Source organism: Heptranchias perlo, chromosome 7, assembly GCF_035084215.1.
Source record: "Heptranchias perlo isolate sHepPer1 chromosome 7, sHepPer1.hap1, whole genome shotgun sequence".
Lineage (NCBI taxonomy): Eukaryota > Metazoa > Chordata > Chondrichthyes > Hexanchiformes > Hexanchidae > Heptranchias > Heptranchias perlo.
The window spans coordinates 65,206,774-65,221,683 of record NC_090331.1 but is presented as its reverse complement, the minus strand read 5'-3'; the positions used below and the strand labels follow the sequence as shown (position 1 = coordinate 65,221,683).

Below are 14,910 nucleotides of genomic sequence, written 5' to 3'. Positions count from 1 at the left end.
TTAGCATTTAAATCCTATTCTTTAGTTCTGTTTTTATCTTTCTGATTGATATTCTGCATTAAACAATGAATTTTTTAAAGTTAAAAGTTACTGATTTGCTTTAAAGTATTAGAAAGAACAATAATAAAAGGGAACTAAAACTTCCTTGATTTAAGGCAATACTTGCAGGGATAGAATTTCCATGGGGGTTCTCCCGGTCATCCGTCATAACTTCGGAAGATCGGGAAAACCCCCATAGAAATTCTACCCCACATTATGAACATAAAAAATTGTAACATTTATAATAACCCAATCAACAGTAAGTTCTGATGAGGCCTAATCAAAGAAGCTGACTTTGAGGGGTTACTGAGCCTGACTATGTGCATGAGCTGAATTAACATACCCAGTTGAAATTACAATCTCACTGGCTAGATCGCTACTGATAACTCGAGACATTTCTACATCAACTCCTGAAGTATAGATCCAGCATATTCAATAGCACTGCCAAATATAAACTTATCAGCCTTTATTTAGCCAATGACATCAGATGCTCACTTTTCCTGGGTCTCTCGATCTGCACCAATATTACTGCGTTCCATGATGGGCCTCCTTAATGTGTTGAGGCAGTTCAATGTCTCACTCTCCTTGCTTCATGATGTCAAATTTTGTTGTAACACAAGCATTTATAATGGGCTGGGCCAGCTCATCATCTGTTCCCAATCTGTGCGCTGATTTTTTTTTGAATTGATTTTTTTTTAATTAAAGAAAAGGAAACTAATCATTATATTACCCTGTGCCTTAGCTCTTCTGTAGGCCTATTGGAAGAGGACAATTTGGTAAATGGAGACCAGGACTCCACTTGCTGAATGGATCTCCAATGGATAGTAGAGTGGAGGCACAGGATATTGTAAGTGTGGGGGAGCAGTACGCAAAGGGTGGTTGGCATTGTACTTCCAAAACCCTGGATAAACATAAAAGCATCTTCGAAAGCTCCCAAGATTTCATCAGTGGTGGTCAGAATTGGACAATTGATGGGCAGCTGGTAATGGCCTGGAGCAAATATCAAGAAGTTCCTTCCTCATTGGTAGGGGTCTGATCGCTATTAGGTGCCACTCTACAGCATGTTGCTGAGATCATTGTCACAAAAGGGTGAAGATTAGAAGTTTCATGTGTTTTTTTCTTAAATTCTCTTTCTTGACAATTTTCTCCCTTCCTTTCCTCTGCTGAATGCATTGACCCCTTGCTGGTCTAATGGGTGCTAGTTACACAAGTGGCTTTTCTTCATCTGTGAACCGTAGAGCAGGTCTTGGCAGCCTATTCAACCACAGCGGTCATTGAGGCTGACCTGGGCTCAGTTGACTTCAGTGCACATGTACTTCCAGCACGAGGCACTGGCTAGTAATCAGGGTGGGAGAATCCTGGCTGATTTTCTTTTCCCTAACCCAGGGGCACTGAGACCAACTGTAGCATCCCCAGCACTACGGTATCTTAGATCACCTAACCCAACACAGACCTAGAATCAAACCTAGGACCTTTTTGGTCTATATGGGTCAGATGCTCATTATAAGAGTCTTGCTGCTTTTTTTAAATGTGTTGTATGATCTGGGATGCACTGCCTGAAAAGAAGGTGGAAGCTGATTCAATAGTAACTTTGCAAAAGGGAACTGGATAAATACTTGAAAAGGAGGAATTTGCAGGGCTGTGGGGAAAGAGCAGGGAGTGAGACTAATCATGTGGCTTTTTCAAAGAGCCGGCACAGGCAGGATGGGCCGGATGGCCTCCTTCTGTGCTATATGATGCTATGATTCTGTGTCACATGTCAAAATGGAATACTAATAGTAAGACCCATGCTTTAAGATATTAATTAATTTTTTTAAGAATCTGTGGGGAGAAATCACACCTTGTGATAGTAGCGTCCGAACATGTTAACATGTTTCTGGCTCATATTTTAACGGGGATGTTAACCCATATTTTCATTAAAATAGCAGATGAAGGAATCTGATACAAAGGTGTCCATTCACTAATATGGCAGAGGGTGATTTCACCCCAGTGCAGGTTTAACTTTCCACCCTGAAAGTGCTGACTCATGCTGGTGTATGTTCCCCTGGTGTCACCCACAATATGTCTCAAGTGTTCCAAACAGAGTGGGACATCATGCATTTAAATGGCAGTGAGTCAGCTGTCCTGCCAAGGTCCCAAAAAGTCCTGCTTTTGGCCACAAGAACCATTTGAAAATAGTGGTCAGAAAGCCATGACAGCAGGACGATCGATTTCTGAGGAACTAGACATTGGCAGCTACACTTGAGAAACTGATTAGTAATCTGTGGTTTTCCTTTAAACATATCAGGGGTAAGTTTACAAGTCTATGCTGCTGGTAACAGCTTCACACACCAGCAGTGCAAATTGGAAATTTGGCCTAGCGCATGCCCGAAATTCCAATATATGCCGTCGGTGGCAATTAGGTGGTGAACCTGTGGAATTCTCTACCACAGAAGGCAGTGGAGTCCAAGTCATTCGATGTATTCAAGAAGGAGATAGATATATTTCTTAATGCTAAAGGGATCAAGGGATATGGGGAAAAAGCGGGAACAGGGTACTGAGTTAGAGGATCAGCCATGATCATTTTGAATGGCGGAGCAGGCCCGAAGGGCCGAATGGCCTACTCTTGCTCCTACTTTCTATGTTTCTATGTTTCTACTCCCACCAGCAGCGTCGACTCTTAGAATTGCCCTGTACTGCGTAATCTCCACAGAAATAACACAAAACTTTTCCTATCTAACCGTATTGGTTGACATTTTAGAAAAAGAACTAACTTACTTCTGAGCCCTGCATTCACCCTCATCTCCAGGTCACATAAACTAGTTGGTCTTCAATGTCAGTTATGTGCAAACTCTTAGAATCCTTATAATTCAAAATTAAATTAGTGATCATTTCAAGATGCACAAGGACAGTCACCATTTATACAGTGCTGGTTCACATCCTCAGGATGTCCCAAAGAGCTTCACAACCAATGAATGATTTTTGTTCTGTCTTTCTTTCTTTGTTTTTTGTGAAATAAAGTCTGCAGTGATGGCATGATTACAGTATATTATTGTTAGTGTGCTGCAAAGAATCAAAGCTGCTACTGCTACAAAGAATGGGTGATTGTAAAGTGGACCGTTGCTTTGATAATTATATATAAGCAAAAAAAAATTCTTCTTGTAACATTCAATGTGCCCAGAAATCCATCTGAATTGAAGATCGGGTGATTGCAGGGTTCAGCAGTAAGTTTTTTTTTCTAAAATGTTAATCGTACTGATTGCGGAAAGTTTCATGTTATTTTTAATGCAAATTACACATTAGATGGGTACTTTATGCACCGGAGGGGGTACTTTACGCACTGGAAGGGTAATTTACACATTGGTGGGGTAATTTACTGCCAGCAGCTCTTATTGGAAATTCGGGCAAGCACTGGGCAGTGTTTGCAAGCACTTAAACTAAGTCAACAAAGATTACTATGAGGGGATGAACAATTATAGTAATGTAAAAATATATAAGTAAAGTGAAAGAAGAATTGTGATTCAGGGATTTCTATCAGGTTCCCCACATAAAGCAAAGCTTGTAAACATTAAACATAAGACGTTTTTCCAGTCACAATCAGATTCCAGTTTTCAAAAATCTTCCTAAACCAGCAAGAAGAGGAAACCTCAAGCAGTAAATAAGCTGAATGGGAAAGTAGAATATGGTTGTTCCATTTTCTTTTAAAAAGCAGTGAGAAAAGACAAAGTGAGACAAGGCAAATCAACATTGAAAAGTTGATATCCCATATGTTGGGAGTTACTGGCACATTTTGGTGCTCTGGGTCCCACATTGCAGAGTCAAGAGATTGAGAGGAATGCCAACCCCCACCAGGACCTCACTCAAGTGAGAGCCCTTCTTCAGGCGAGAGCCTAGAAAGTAAATATTCTCACCCAACATCTACACACACTGGATAGTAATCAAGAGTGGGAACTCTGACTGATTTTTTTTTCCCTCTCTCTCCTTCCTAGTTTGAGGCTGATAGGACCAATTATAGTGCTCATGCCACTCCGCGAGAGAGAGAGAGAGAGAGCCCCAGAGGTTTACAACATAGAAGAAGGAAAGTTGACCCATCGCCTCTGTGCCAGTTCTTTGTTAGAGCAATCCAAAACTAATTCAAACTGCCCTGCTCTCTCCCAATAATCATTTATCTCCCCCTGCTTCATGTGTTTATCTACTCATCTAAAATGTGCAGTGGTTTCTGCCTCAACTATTCCCTATGGAAAAAATGCCATGCCCTAATAGCTCTCTATTAAAGACATTTCTCCTAACTGCTCTCCTCACTCTCTTACTATTTCTACTGGTTGGGGAGTCAGTATTTCCCCATTCATCCCATTAAAACCCTTCATAATTTAAAAGAAACCTTTCTCTTCTCAGCCGCCTTTGTTCCATGGGAAATAGTCCCAGAATCATAAGTCCTTCTTCATAACTATAGTTTCCCATCCTTGGTATCATCCTGATGGAACTACACTGTACACTCTCTACGGCTTTAATGTCCTTTCTATAACGAGGCACCACAAACTGCACAGAGTACTCTAGCTTTGACATAACCATTGCCATGTACAAATTTATTGTAATTTTGTTACGCTTGTACCCTATGCCTTGATTATAAAATCAAAAATGTTATAGCCTCTTTAATGGCATTATCTACCTGTACTCACATGTAGGGGCCCCAAACCGAGCCGTTGCATAGGACCTTTGCAAAGAAAACACCACTCCTGACTGAGTCAGAAGTTTGTGGGTTCAAACCCAGCCCAGAGGTGTGAGCATATAATCTAGGTCGACACTTCAGTGCAGTGCTGAGGGAGTGTTGCACTGTGGGAGGCTCTGTGCTCTGGCTAAGATGCTCAACCGAGGACCCCAAGTGGACATAAAAGATCCTATGGGACTATTCCAGGAAGTGCAGAGATGTTTTCCTGGTGTCCTAGCCAAAATTTATTCTTCAACCAACATTTTTTTTAAAAAACGCTGATTAATTTGTCACTTATCTCATTGCTGTGTATGGACCTTGCTGTGTGCAAATTAGCTGCCATGTTTCCTTACATTACAACTGTGACTACACTTCAAAGGTAATTAATTGGCTGTGAAGCACTTTGGGACATCCTGAGGATGTGCTATATAAATACAAGTTGTTTCTTTAACTGATGTTAGACTAGTCTATATTTGCTCATTGTATCCTTCTCTCCCTTCATGAATAGTGGTTTGAATGTCTACCCTTGATTCCAGGAACAATTTGCATATCTAAGGAAATAAGCTAGCTTGGCATAGACTGGAATCAAATCCTTGGACCTTCCAGATCTGTATCGCTCACTTCAATAATGGACAGTGCAGAGAACAACTGAACCATCAGTGCTGCCTAGACATTTGTGTTTAGATTCAGTCTATATTTACAGTCATTCAGAACATAACCTCTGGAACCAGAGAATAGGATCGTCCTGACATAGTCTCAGCATCATATAAAGTAAAAATAATGTAATAATGCATGGTATATGTATACAATAATAGCATATGTTGTAGCTGATTACAACAGCAATGCATCATTCATGGACCAGTTACGTGGTTAAGTCTCCAACACCTTTTTTGAATCTGATTATTACAAATGAAATCTTGGTTTAAACTTTTTTTTGAACACATATTTTTGACAAAGAATGACATTTCTGGGTGGAATAATCTGCTCAATTTGAAATATTTCCATTTTAAGTGCTCTTTTACACAGTTTTAAATTACATATTCCTCTATGGCCCTTCAATTGCTGTAATATACTGCAGTGCGGTGCATTCATTCTGTCTCTCCAGGTAATTACTGTGAATGCTACTCAACTGTTTCTTATTCTTGTCAGAATATTCTGTGCTCACTTATTTAGGGGACATCGGTTGCCATGATGTATATTCCTGCAAAGGATTGTTGGTAAATTTTGCAACTGGTAATGAGTAGTTCCACTGAAATCTGTCTTGTCTGAGATTAGCTTCAACATTTAAATTAAAATGATGTGAGGAAGGGAAGGGTTTAAAGAGACCTTCAAGTTTGCAGTCACGTTGTGCAGAAAGAAAATGTCACAGCAACCACCTATGATACTGCTCTGACCAGAGAATAAGATACAACTATGAAACATTTACAGTAGTTAAATGGAAAGAAGCAATAATGAGAAGAATGACTTCACCACTTAAGCTTAGCTCCTTGTCAGAGTCATACTTATTCAAACATAAGAGCTGGTTAGGAATTAACAGCCTTAATTCATTGTTGGCTACAATGTCAAGTGGTTTAAACATTTTTGAAATGTCCATTAATAATTTCTGATGTGCATAAGAACAAAAAAATAAAATCACAACATTCTAGCAGCATTTTGCATCATTTTTCTTTCTGAATTCTGTGACCTGCAGGAAATGAAGGTTCTGGAGAAACCAATCCGAAGAAAACCTCATCATGTGATATCTGCCAATTTGGAGCGGAATGCGATGAAGATGCAGAAGATGTTTGGTAAATGCTCCAGTGTTAATTAAAAGCAAATATTAATATTCATTACTACCCACTTAAACTGCAAATGTAACTGCTTCACTGGCACGCTGCATTAAATTAGAAGCTCTTATTATAGAGAATGGACTGGGGCTTTTACCTTTGGGACCTGGATTTAAATCCAACCCAGTCCAATGGATGAAAGTCTCCTCTATCTAACAACTGAGTCTTAAAAATTGGGCAGAATCCTCATGGGAGTCTCACCACAGTTCCTAATGAGAATCTTAACCAGTTCCAAGTGTGTTCATAGAGCACACTTAATTCCAAGAATGGCTGTTGTGGGAGGTGGGAATGTTATATTGATGCAGATGGGATGCTCGTCTAAAATTATGAGGTTGTCTAAAGGAAGCTTTACTCTGCATCTGATCCATTCTATACCTGACCAAGGAGTGTTTGATGCTGAAATCGAATGTAAAATGGTGTTCCGTTCCCCAGCACCAACCTCCCTTGCTTTGACCAGCACAGGGTTGACCAAAAATTAAAAGCTCATATCATTGCACATTCTCATAGCAAGCTCTAACTATTGAGGTTTATACCGGAAGATGATTAGTGAGTTCACTCTAATCTTTTTGAAATATTAGTATAATTGAACTGTAGCAGTTTGAAAAAAGAAAAAAATATGTCTACATACAATAAATAGGGCATTCATTGCTGTAAAGTGTTTTGAACTTAGTGGTTTTAAATCAGAGGTGTTTAAAAATCCATTTGGGGCAAAATCAATGAAATATTACTATATGAATACATCATGCCTTTGTTAAGACAGCAGGTCATGGAATTTCATATGTATGTAATATGAGTGAAACTTTGCCCTCATTCTATAAGTCATGGGGCTTACATAGAACCTGCCTGAGTGTCGACACCCTACATTTTCATCCAAAATTTACCCTCCAAGCACTTTAAACAGGTAATGTGATCAGCCTAGCCGACCAAAAGTCACACATCCAGAAACCTAGTCTGTCCTGACTTGATCCAATCACTCTAACTATAAATAATCACTCTAATGCATCACCCGCATCAGTCCCTGTTCTGGACAATTACAAAAATGATCAAGATCAGTGCATTTTAACAAAGGCTTTTAGATTCAGACACTCAGTACAAGAAGCAACCTGTGGTCGTTGTTTGTTGTAAAGCACAGAGCCAATGTCCCTAAATTTATTTTTTTAGCATTTACACTTTGTTTCCGGTGTCTGTGTAAAAAGTCTAAATGGCTATCACAGCATAGGAAGACTTTAGAAAGTGAAGAAATACTTTGATCATTATGGAGGTGGGATTGAGAAGTTCTAATCATCACCCTACTGCTTTCTTGAGGCCCAAATCAATTACTTGATTCTATTCCTTCACTTGTCTCCTAAGACATCCACATAAATATTTTCCAAACCACGATTTGTAGACTTCATCAAAGTAAGCTTACAGTGTTAACTTTTTTTCCGCATTTATATTTAAGGGCACAAATTTGAAAACATATCACTGCACACTGTTTTTCCCAGGCTGATTCACACCTCCCTGACCTGAATACTAAATGACACTGCCAGATCTATCTTTACTCAACAGTGTTCCTGTATTAGTGGTGATAATGCATTTGAATAATAATTTGATACAAATATAAAATAACCATGTACATCAGCCTATCATCATAAGTGTATATGTACATATAATGTGTGAAAACACATGCAGACTCATTGTTTAGTCATCTACATTTTCCCGTGTTCCAATGTTCTAAGAAGGCTTCATCTCTTCTAGCAGAGTTGTGCACTGCAGTAAACTGACTGATATCTTGATAGTTCATTTAAGTGCAATGTTATTCTGATTTGCTAAATGCATAATTACCTAAAGAATATCATTTATTATTTAATGGTATTTAAAACCAAGGAAGATAAGGAAATTTTAAAGCCCCGATACAGAGTCAGCAGGCAATTTACTCCAGTTAATAAATTATCTTTTCTATTGTGGCATAAATTTGCTAACCATAAATAAATGGCGGTTTGGTAGAGTGACCGTGAATTTTTTTCAACGTTATAGGTGCCAAATTATGGCAAAATATCCTGATAACTAGCTTGTCATACTTGTCAAAGTTTACATAGAATTACATAGAATTTACAGCATATTCGGCCTAACTGGTCTATGTCAGACTTTATGCTCCACACAAGCGTCCTCCCACCCTACTTCATCTAAACCTATCTGCATAACCTTCTATTCCTTTCTCCCTCATGTACTTACCTAGCTTCCTCTTAAAGGCATCAGCTACTCCATGGTAGGTGCAATCTTGAAAAATTTAACCTCTCTGTTTTAACACACAGTGTTGCACTCTAGTAATTGTGCTCGTAATACAATCTGGGGCCTTTTGTAGCCTGTTTTTCACCTGCAGCCTAGGCAGATTTGCCACTCCTGGTGCTTCTAGGCTTTCATTTGTGGTCTACCTGGCTTTGAGGTATTGATTGGATAGTGTTCCTGTGCTGTTCCCTCTCTTATTCTTGCTCTCAAGGAAAAGAAGGCCGCAAAGTAGTATTAGGGTATCACTATCAGGTTCCATCCAGCAAGTGAAAGGGTACTGTTAAAATATGACTGTTTAATACAACTACTGGCCATACAATTCTTTTTTAAAACTCTTCCTTCAGCGTGGGGAGGAGGGGGGGAAGTGCCTGTCCTCCACTTTGAAACTGCCCACAGTGGCATCCTTGAAATCAGAAGCTCACTGTGTAAATAAATCCCAGGCTGAGACCTACATCTCATCACTCCATGATACAGCATATTGCAGCATTTCTGAGGGTGGCTTTCATGTAAAATATTGGTCAGGATTGTGGCCCTCAGCTAAAGATTGCTATGTAACACCAGAGGGGATGGAGTGGGGGAGCAGTTCAAGTGGAGCGGCTCCATTTCCCATTCCATTCCCACCCATCTGCAATTTAACGTGGCCGGTTTTGGCGGCTGATGAGGCTCTTGACAAACTCTGGCAGAAGCCTCAATGATATGTACATGGGACCCCTTTGGAATTTTAACCAGCTTCTGAACGGGGCGCCTGCTGTGGTGACCCCATCAGGTAAAACATGTAGAGAAGCCAGCGAGGCCCGCTCAGGTAAATTTCAAAAATCTTTTCTTAGTGGGCCCTGGAGGAGTGCTTCAAGGTAAGTCCGAGCCTCAGTTGCCCCAGGCTTCCCCTCCTCCCAGCCTTGATACCCTGCAAATATCCCCACTCCCAGACTCGCCTTGCTGCCGGTGGCATTCAGAAAGAGCTGACTGGCCGGATTCAATTGAGGCTGGGCCGGGCCTCTGACATTCACTCTAGTGCAGGATTGCCATCCACTTCTGCCTAGAGTTAAAATTGGCCCTCGTGAGAATTACACTGTGTAGATACGAACATCACAGCTGAGTTCTGAGTACCAGTGCTGCATTTTAAAGATATTCCATCCAAAATTAAAATGTCATAGTAATAGCTTTCTTCAAAGATGAAAGTTTGCCATGATGGCATCCCATAATATTTTCAATAGAAACAGCTGCTAATTGCTCCATATTACTGCAGTGTACATTTATTGCTGAGTACTCTATATCCAGGAGATTGTTTTAAGCAATAATATCCTGAATCTGCACTCCCAATGCACGGCCACACTGACTGGGAATGCATGACAGAGATAGGGCTACAGGATTGTGATGCCAATTCTCCGACCTGCTCTCCCTGTGAACACGGCTCCCCGCTGGGAGCTCAGGATAGTGGAATTATCTCTGTAGACTTAAACAAAGCTTCTTTTTCTTGTCTAGGTGCGTGTGCAACATTGACTGTTCCCGTATCAGTTTCAACCCTGTATGTGCTTCTGATGGTAAATCCTATGATAACCCATGTCAGGTTAAAGAGGCATCCTGCCAGAATCAGGAATTCATAGAAGTAAAGCATTTGGGAAGATGTCCAGGTAACTTCAGTAGTTTTACTGCTACATTTGGCATTTAAAATGTGTAATTTTAGCAATGATTTTCTTTCTGCAGAACACCATAAATATTTTGTCAAAGTACACCTTATTTTAATGGCTGATGAGGGGAAATTCACTGATCCCGCACTTAAGGTGCTTGAAGGGAACATGGGTTGGAGGATTGGGGCAACTGTGCTATAGTTTTATGTCTGACCTGCACTCTCTTAAAGTGCAGGATCAATAAGTTTACTTGATGATAATTTTTGACTTTTCTGCATACAACACAATGATTTTATTCTTGTGAATTTGATGTTTAATCCTTGTGATGATACTCCATAGTCACAGTTTTTTATATATCTATCTTATTTGTGTCTGTTTAGCAATCAAGAAGTATAATCAAATTTACTGAATGACTATTTATAAACCAAAATGAATCCATTTGGGACCATCTACAGCAGAGGTAACCAACATGCGTAATGCACTCCGCATGTAGCTCTTCTGTAGGTGAAGTGCGACTCTTCATTTATTCGTGCCAGTCCATGCACTTAATCCCACCCAGAGCCCAGCAAAGGAGCGAATAGGAAGTGACAGAGCCATCACGGCCACAAGCACAAACTTACAGCACACTACCATACTCTGCAACAGAAACCAAGGCAGCCGGACTGAAAGAGCTGCTGTTGATTTACCACAAGATAAATTGCACTGCCAGGTTTTTCAATTAAATGGTGGAGCATCATATGGGCCCTTAAACGCTGAGGATAGCACACAAAGCCTAGATATTGAGGGAGCTGAGGAAGAATGGAAGACACGGCAGCACTGAGCTTCTCCTTAACAAGCTCAGGCAGAATCCCTCTCCTGCACCGGCTCTTGTTCTGCTGCACTGGAGGACAATGATTCCACAGGATGAATTAGTCACATCTTCCAAACGTCAATGGAATCTAATGTACTTAATAGAAAATGACAGACATGGAATAAGAGAGATAAGGAGATAGGAAATGAGAGAATGGAATCAGCAGAAAGGGAGGGGAAGCAGTGAGTGGAGACCAAGAAGAGAAGCGATGAGAAAGAAACAAGGAGAGAAGACATGAATTAGAAGGAATGAAAGAAAGGTGGCAAGAAGCAATGAGAAAAGGCATGAAAGAGGGAATGAAATGGATGAGAGAAAGAGCAAGAGGGGGAATTAGAGTGGGGAACAGGGAATGTGATAGAAATGGAGAGCAGAAAAGTGAATGAGAGAGAAGGGGGTTGGGGAAGAGAGGGAAAAAGCAAAATGAGACATAGGCCTGGATTTTCACTCCGAGCGGGGGGCAGCATTTCCAGACGGGAAACCCGGAGGTATGGGTTTCCTGGCGATCCTTACAATTTTGACGTAAGGACATCTTTTAAAGTTTTTCTGCAGGTTTCCCGTGCGACAGCCAGCCAGATTGACAGGCTGGTTGCCTGTCGGACGGGGAAAGCAGCTGGGGAGTGGATGCTAGCAGGTAAGTCTGACATCGGGGGGAGGGGGGTCGGAGACAGCAAGGGAGGGGGTCGTACATCGGGAGGTTTGGAGACAGCGGTGAGGGGGTGGGGGGGGTTGGCCGATTGCATGTGTGGGATCGTGGCAGGTAAGCTTGTTGGGCCTGGAGGAAACACCCCTGCTCCTGCTGACCCTCAAAGCAGTGCAATAATGGCGCTTACCTGTTGATCTGGCCCTTCTCGCCTCCTCTCCTGTGGCGAAAATCAGAAGGCCCGAGAATCCCGGCCCCCAGGAGTTAAAAATAAAAAAACTATTAAAATGGAGGCATGCAGCCGCCTTAAAAGACTTTACTGACTGACCCACCTCTGTTAAAACCAGAAGTGGGTAGGTTGGGGTCGGGTTTTACATTTTTACAATTTTTACTTACCCACCCATCCTTGTGGGTTAAAATTACCCCCATAGAGAGAAAATAAAAGGGAGAAATCCAGATATCAAGAAAATAATTGGAAGCAAAATATATTTTAACAGCCACATTGATGGATTAGGTTTCAAAATTATTTGTATGGTATACTTTAGTTACAGTGCGAATATCAGTGAGCATACTGGCATACACCATGGGATTGATTCCACACTCCCAGCAGGGATGGTGCTGAAAGGGAGTGAATTGTGGGAAATTGTAGATGCACAGCTTGTGATTTTCTATCCATTCATTTTAATGGATGAAAAATAATCGGCTATACGCACAAATTTCCCACTGTGCGCTCCCTGCAAGTGCTACTCCTCAGCGGGAGCATGGAAGTATACAGTCCTCCCTTCTATTTAAAATTAGTGGTTCCTTAACAACACACAATTTTTTTTCCACCTCTTGAAAAGTTGGCCATCCATGACCTCCTAGTCTACTTCAGCTGCTAAGATCGTACAGTGAATTCAAATCCTAGTAATGCAACCCCCGTTACTTTGTAGCACAATGAACTCTTCCCATCGGATGATGCTAATGTGAGGAATATGATCAGTGCCCAGAACCAAATTTTGGGTTTCTGATATCATGATAAACTATAAGCACTGTGCAGCTTATTAGAAGCAATGAATTGTGTTAAAAGGGTGGATTTAAGTGTCTTACAAAATTTAGCGCAATACAGGGATCAGTTATCGTGGTAAACCATAATGACATTTAGCTGGTTTAAAAACTGATTTTCACCCTGAAATTTTGTTACATGGAGGCTCTGAGTATGCCTTTTCTTAAAACCCTTAAGGAGACACTGGGGCAATCAACCAAAAAATCTAACAAAAATGCCCCCTTTTTAGAGGGGCTCAACTAATAGAAACTCAAACCATAAAAAGCAAAGGAAACTTAACAAATTAAAAAATAATGTTGATACCCGTGTCCAATATACACTCCATTCGCTCGGGGCCCACCGGTCGCGGAAGGCCTCAAGCGTACCTGCGGACACCGCCTGCTCCTTCTCCAGGGCCACCTGGGTAAGGACAAAGCCGCGGAAGAGAGGCAGGCAGCCAAAACGACCACCCCCACGGGCAACATCCAACCTGGACCTGTGGATGACCACCTTGGCCAGGCCCAGGAGCAGACCCACGAGGAGGTCCTCTGACTTGCCCACCCCCTCCACACCAGATGGCCAAAAATCAGGAGCATGGGACTGAAGTGGAGCCAGAAGTTGAGGAGCAGCCTCTTCAAAAGGCTGAGAGTCTGTTGCGGTCACAGCAGATATCTTTTTGTTTTCCTGTTTCCGAGGTAACCCAGTTGAGCTTTATTGATATCTTCCATTTCTGTTTTCTCTTACTCTCTCTCTAGGTTTTGCCATCCATGTCCACCTATTGTGATAGGAAGTTTATAAGTTAATATTATTATGATAGTAGGGCTTGTGTTTGTTTACTTTTCTTCATCAGAAAATAAAGTATGTGGTTTTCTCACCTGTCAGAAAGAGAGTTCTTCACTGAGAGATAATGCAGTCTGTATGCTGGGTTACAAAACTCTTGAATAGTTTGAGGTCTTACAGCACATCATTCATGCAGCATGCTAATATACACAGATTGTATCATGTCTGAAAATTTAAATCAATTTTTGTATGTTTCTGGGGTCACTTACTGTTACAGTGGCATCACATGATATGAATAACAATGGTAAGTCCTTTATAATGGAGGGCAAGGAAAGTGAGGTTTACATCAGTTACAGTGATGGGTCTGCTTTTATTAGCATCACACAATGAGAATAGTTTTACTTAAGAATAATACATTCGACTCCATCAGGATTTAGCTGAACCTATATGTGTAATACAGGTTTTGTAACACACTCCAGAAAGCAGCTATTCTGGATGCAGATAAGCCCTTTATACCCCCTGCCCTGTATATCTGTGTGTAATTATATATATATATATATATATTATACACACACACTACTCTCCATTATATTAGAATTTATCAATGGCTGCTTTGAGGGCATCTCCTGAGTTAAACAGCATAAGGGCTGTCTACAATACTGTCACTGCTGATCAGGAGACCCAAGTACAGCTCCTAGTCTTGGCTGAAATGCATTCCCTGGCTTTGTCTGCAAGGGTGCTTTTCCATTTCTGTAGCATTCAAGTATGCCCCTATCAACTAAACCAAGGAGCGTATTGACACTATCCATAGAGATATTAGCAGAATGTGATATATTCCCCCATCCAATGAGGTCAGCGGGATTTGAGAGACTAAGAAACAAGAGGTGCCATTACACTACTGGGTGTATTCTATAGGCCACCCACTAGTGGGAAGGATATAGAGGAGTAAAATTTGCAAGGAAATTACAGACAGGTGCAAAAGCCATAGAGTAGTGATGAGGGACTTCAACTATCCTAATATAGACTGGGATAGTAGTAATATAAGGGGCAAAGAGGGGGAGGAATTTTTGAAGTGTGTTCAGGAGAACTTTCTTGACCAGTATGTTTCCGACCCAATGAGGAAGGAGGCATTGCTGGATCTGGTTCTGGGGAATGAGGTGGGCCAAGT

The 14,910-nt window shown here is 41.1% G+C and overlaps 1 protein-coding gene across 1 annotated transcript in view; it reads left to right on the top strand.

The window, feature by feature from the left end:
• tmeff2a (transmembrane protein with EGF-like and two follistatin-like domains 2a) overlaps nt 1–14,910 on the top strand; it is a 58,914-nt gene that overhangs the window by 36,398 nt on the left and 7,606 nt on the right. Inside the window, exons 5-6 of the mRNA XM_067987761.1 lie at nt 6,417–6,513; nt 10,303–10,451. Of these exons, the coding sequence (XP_067843862.1) occupies nt 6,417–6,513; nt 10,303–10,451 (246 nt within the window). The remainder of the gene's footprint in view (nt 1–6,416; nt 6,514–10,302; nt 10,452–14,910) is intronic.